Source organism: Humulus lupulus, chromosome 1 (assembly GCF_963169125.1).
Source record: "Humulus lupulus chromosome 1, drHumLupu1.1, whole genome shotgun sequence".
NCBI classification, from domain to species: Eukaryota; Viridiplantae; Streptophyta; class Magnoliopsida; order Rosales; family Cannabaceae; genus Humulus; species Humulus lupulus.
This window is the reverse complement of record NC_084793.1, coordinates 302,952,806-302,956,816: the sequence shown is the minus strand read 5'-3', so window position 1 is coordinate 302,956,816 and position 4,011 is coordinate 302,952,806. Positions and strand designations below refer to the sequence as shown.

The window sequence follows — 4,011 nt, the reverse complement described above, 5'->3', positions numbered from 1 at the left end:
CGGCGTAGCTAGCAATGACAACACTTATTAACTGTCGGCGTAGCTACCCTACGCCGACATAGGCAAATACGACAATTAGTTGACTGTCATCATTGCTCAATAGCGACAGTTAAAAACTGTCAGAAAAACCCATTTTTGTAGTAGTACTAAACAACACAAAAACAACTAAAAAACAAAACAAAAGACTAAAAACATGAAAAACGAAAAAAAGTAAAAATTATCTTAAAATCGTAAAATTGAAAAGAAAAAAAACTCTCAGTTTGTCTTTTTAACAAAATTAAGTGTATTATATAAATTTCTCTTATATTTAACCAATCTCCACATACAATGCCTAATAATACAAAACCTTACTTGCTAAATGAGGAATGGCATCCTTACTTATTAAGGAAGAGTGGAATGCCAACTTTTGCCAATTAAATATTATGTATTGGTAATAATTTTTTTATTATAAAATATTTTTAATATTTTTTATCAATTAATAAGTAAATTTTAAAAGTAAAAGAATGGGTAATTAAGCTGCCAAGATCAATATCTAAAATATTTCTTCTGATTGGCTGCGTTGATTTAAGAGAAGTCTCTTAAATTAAATAATTAGTAACAACTCATTTAATATATTAATTATAAGTAACATATCATATTGTGCTAGTTTATAATAATAAAAAAAAACTAGTTGACGAGATTCTCTTATTCAAAATTATTACTGAAAAATAGATACTCTAAACAAAATAAAATCTTCAGGATCTCAAGAGTACCTAGTTGATAAAATTACATAAAAATAAGAACATTTCTGTCGGTGCATCTAAATCAATAACAGTAATGATGACACTCAATCAAAATCAGATAGGTTTAAGGAGTTCATCGGCTCCCTCCTTGATAAAGTTCCACGCGGCAATGACATGGCACTCTTCTGTAAGCGTGGCTCCCACAGCAAATCTCAGCATATATATCCCATCCACTATAGTGTGCGACATGAAAATCTTTCCTGACGAGTTGACCCAATCAAGAAGCTTTCGGTTCAGCAACTCGGTATAACTAGAGTCGTCTTGCGGATTCGGGTTCAGCCTGAAGCACACTAATGCAAACAGTCTCGGCACCACAACCTCAAATCTTGGGTCGGCCTTTACAAACGACTCGAACTCTTCCGCCATCCGAACATCGGACCGGACATGGTTCTGAAGATTTTCAACGCCGTAGCTACGTAGCACAACCCATAACCGAATCGAGTTGAACCTCCGAGTCGCACCAAGCTGCCAGTCTTTGAAGTCCACCACTGCTTTAGACTCACTGTATTCGTTTTTCAAGTACTCTGGTGTAACGCTCAGTGATTTCACCAACAAATCGGACCGCTTAACCCACAAGCAACAGCAGCCCAGGCAACTGAGAAGCCACTTGTGCGGGTTCATACTCAGTGAGTCAACGCGCTCGATCCCGTTTAAGTAGTGTCTGAACTCAGGACAAATGCATGCGCTTCCGGCGTACGCGGCATCCACGTGGAACCACATCCCATAGTCTGTCGCTACGTTGGCTAGCGGCTCTAGTGGATCGACGGCGGTGGTAGAAGTCGTCCCCACAGTCCCGCACAGATAAAGCGGCACCAATCCTTTCGCCACATCATTCTCCACGACATTTCGGAGCTTCACGGGGCACATGGAGAAACCTCCTTCGATGTTGGTGGGGATTAATCTTATATTATTGGGGTGTATTCCCACAGCCTTGGACACTTTCTCAAAGGTCGAATGGGTCTGATCGGAGCCGTATACGACGAGCTTTAGCATGTTCTCCGTGCCGATTTTCTCAAGCACTCGATCTCGTGCTGCATTGAGGGTAAGAAGGATTGCGTCGCTAGTTGTGTTCTGAATGACACCGCCGCCCGTACTGGAGAAGAGGAAAGCTTTTGGAAGACCGATCATGTTGGCCAGCCAGTCCATGACGACCATCTCGAGCTCGGTCATGGCCGGAGATGACTGCCAGTTAAATCCTCCCCCATTGAAACTAGTGCATAGCATTTCTCCGAGGAAGGCTGCGGTGCTGATATTCAGTGGAAAGAATGCGAAAAAGTTTGGACTTTGCCAATGGGTCATGCCGGGGATTATGAGACTGTTAATGTCCTTGAAAATAGCTTCGAGAGGCTCTGGTCCGGATGGAGCAGTTTGGGGCAGCTGGTTACGGATAAATCCGGGTTCGACTTGGCTGAGAACTGGGTACGACTCAATTTGTGTGTAATAGTTGGCTATGAAGTCGACTATCTTGTGGGCTTGTTTACGAAATTCTTCTGGGTTGAAGGGGTTAAAATCTCTGAGTGGGGAAGTAGGCTTGCCATTTGAGCTGAACAAGTCGAGGCTACCCATTTCAAATATTGTAATGGCAAAACGTAAGTAGAATTTATGGAAAGCTTATTAACTGAGATTGAAATTTATTTGTGAGAGAGAGAGAGGGAGAGAGAATTAGCGAAGCTTGTATTGAAAGTGTGAAGTGCAAAAGGGATATTATAAGGGAGTGGCGGAGAACTATTCAAGTGTAAAAAAAATCTACTATCCCAATTGATAATCTGTGAACCTAAGCAATAGCAAAAATTTTATAATTACTATAGGATATTATATCACATGGGTCTTACTTAGTTCTTGTCCAAGTCAAACAGAAGTTGATGCCAATTATTATATATGTTATAAATATATAACATATATATATTAATATCATATTGAAAGTTTAAAGTGAATTTGAAATGGTTAATTATAAATAAAACATTTATAATTTTAGTGTTATAATCATTTGGTATGAGATTGGGTAATCCCCTCTCACTGTCATTCATATACACTGGCATAAATAACCTTTCTAATGATCGTCATAATCGCTCCAAATATTTACTTACAGAGATGTTAGGGTATTCATAAAATCAAATGAGCTAATATTAGTTATTATTAAATTGAGATTTGCAGTCACGCCCCAAGATCAAATCAGAAGATATGTCTACAAAAAACACAATATAATATGATTATGCAATTCAATAAGTGTTTTTTAATAATCAAGTTTTCTCATAGTTTATAGTTTATTCAATTATTTAATATATATTATTGATTAAATAATATATAATTACACATGATGTGTGATAATGTTATCTGATTCACTAATTTCATTATACTAATTACTTGAAAACATGGTTAAACATCAAGTGAGCAAAAAATAGACTAATATATCCATTGATTATTAGTATTGGTTAAATTATAGGTCTGTCAAGAAATATAATAGATTTGAATTTAAAAACCTAAAATACGTTAATTAACATGGTATTAATGATGGATTATTAATACAACTAAATTTTATAAAATACTGACATATAATCGATATGTAGATGTTGAAAATATGTTTATAATATGTTATTATCATCATATGAATGAAGATTGTAATATTGGTCGCTAAAGATATGGTATAAATGAGCACATATGACATATCGATCCATCATATGAATGAAGACGTTGAGCTTGAATAATATTATCCCATAGTTGACTCATATTATAAATTCATGAAAATAGCTAGATACTATTTGCTAAATTACATTGATATTATAATATATTAATGTAATGATAATATCACTACATTGGACATAAACTACCGATAATATTCTCAAATTAATCAAAAATAAATAATTTCAAAGATAAGGGTAATTAAATGTTGTAACAGTGTCTGAGAGAACTCTACATATAACAAATATTGATAACCATAATTTAATTGTACCAGAGCATACCATGTAATTTTTTATCTAATGAATACCCTATAAGAAGAGTATATTTATCGTCTAAATATATTCCCACTAATGCACAGACATCAACCACTAGTTTCTCCAAACGTCTTTATAAAAGATAATCTCTAGGCCATTTAGGAATAACACATTGATTAAGTGTAATTAGGTGCTTACCAATAATGAAGTCAATAATATGCTCGCCTTATTATGAATTCATATGAACATACTCCAAAAAACCCTTTATATTTTTTATGTTAACTTATTTATTAAGG

The 4,011-nt window shown here is 35.2% G+C and overlaps 1 protein-coding gene across 1 annotated transcript; it reads right to left on the bottom strand.

The window, feature by feature from the left end:
• Positions 1-527: 527 nt before the first annotated feature.
• LOC133812596 (tryptophan decarboxylase TDC2-like) lies at positions 528-2,626 on the bottom strand. The gene has a single exon (XM_062246383.1). It carries the CDS (start codon positions 2,346-2,348, stop codon positions 837-839), a length of 1,512 nt encoding a protein of 503 aa, XP_062102367.1. The 5' UTR covers positions 2,349-2,626; the 3' UTR covers positions 528-836.
• Positions 2,627-4,011: the final 1,385 nt, after the last annotated feature.

What these genes read in the sequence shown, in the direction of transcription:
- LOC133812596 (XM_062246383.1), bottom strand. Translation starts at nt 2,348, where the DNA reads ATGGGTAGCCTCGACTTGTTCAGCTCAAATGGCAAGCCTACTTCCCCA.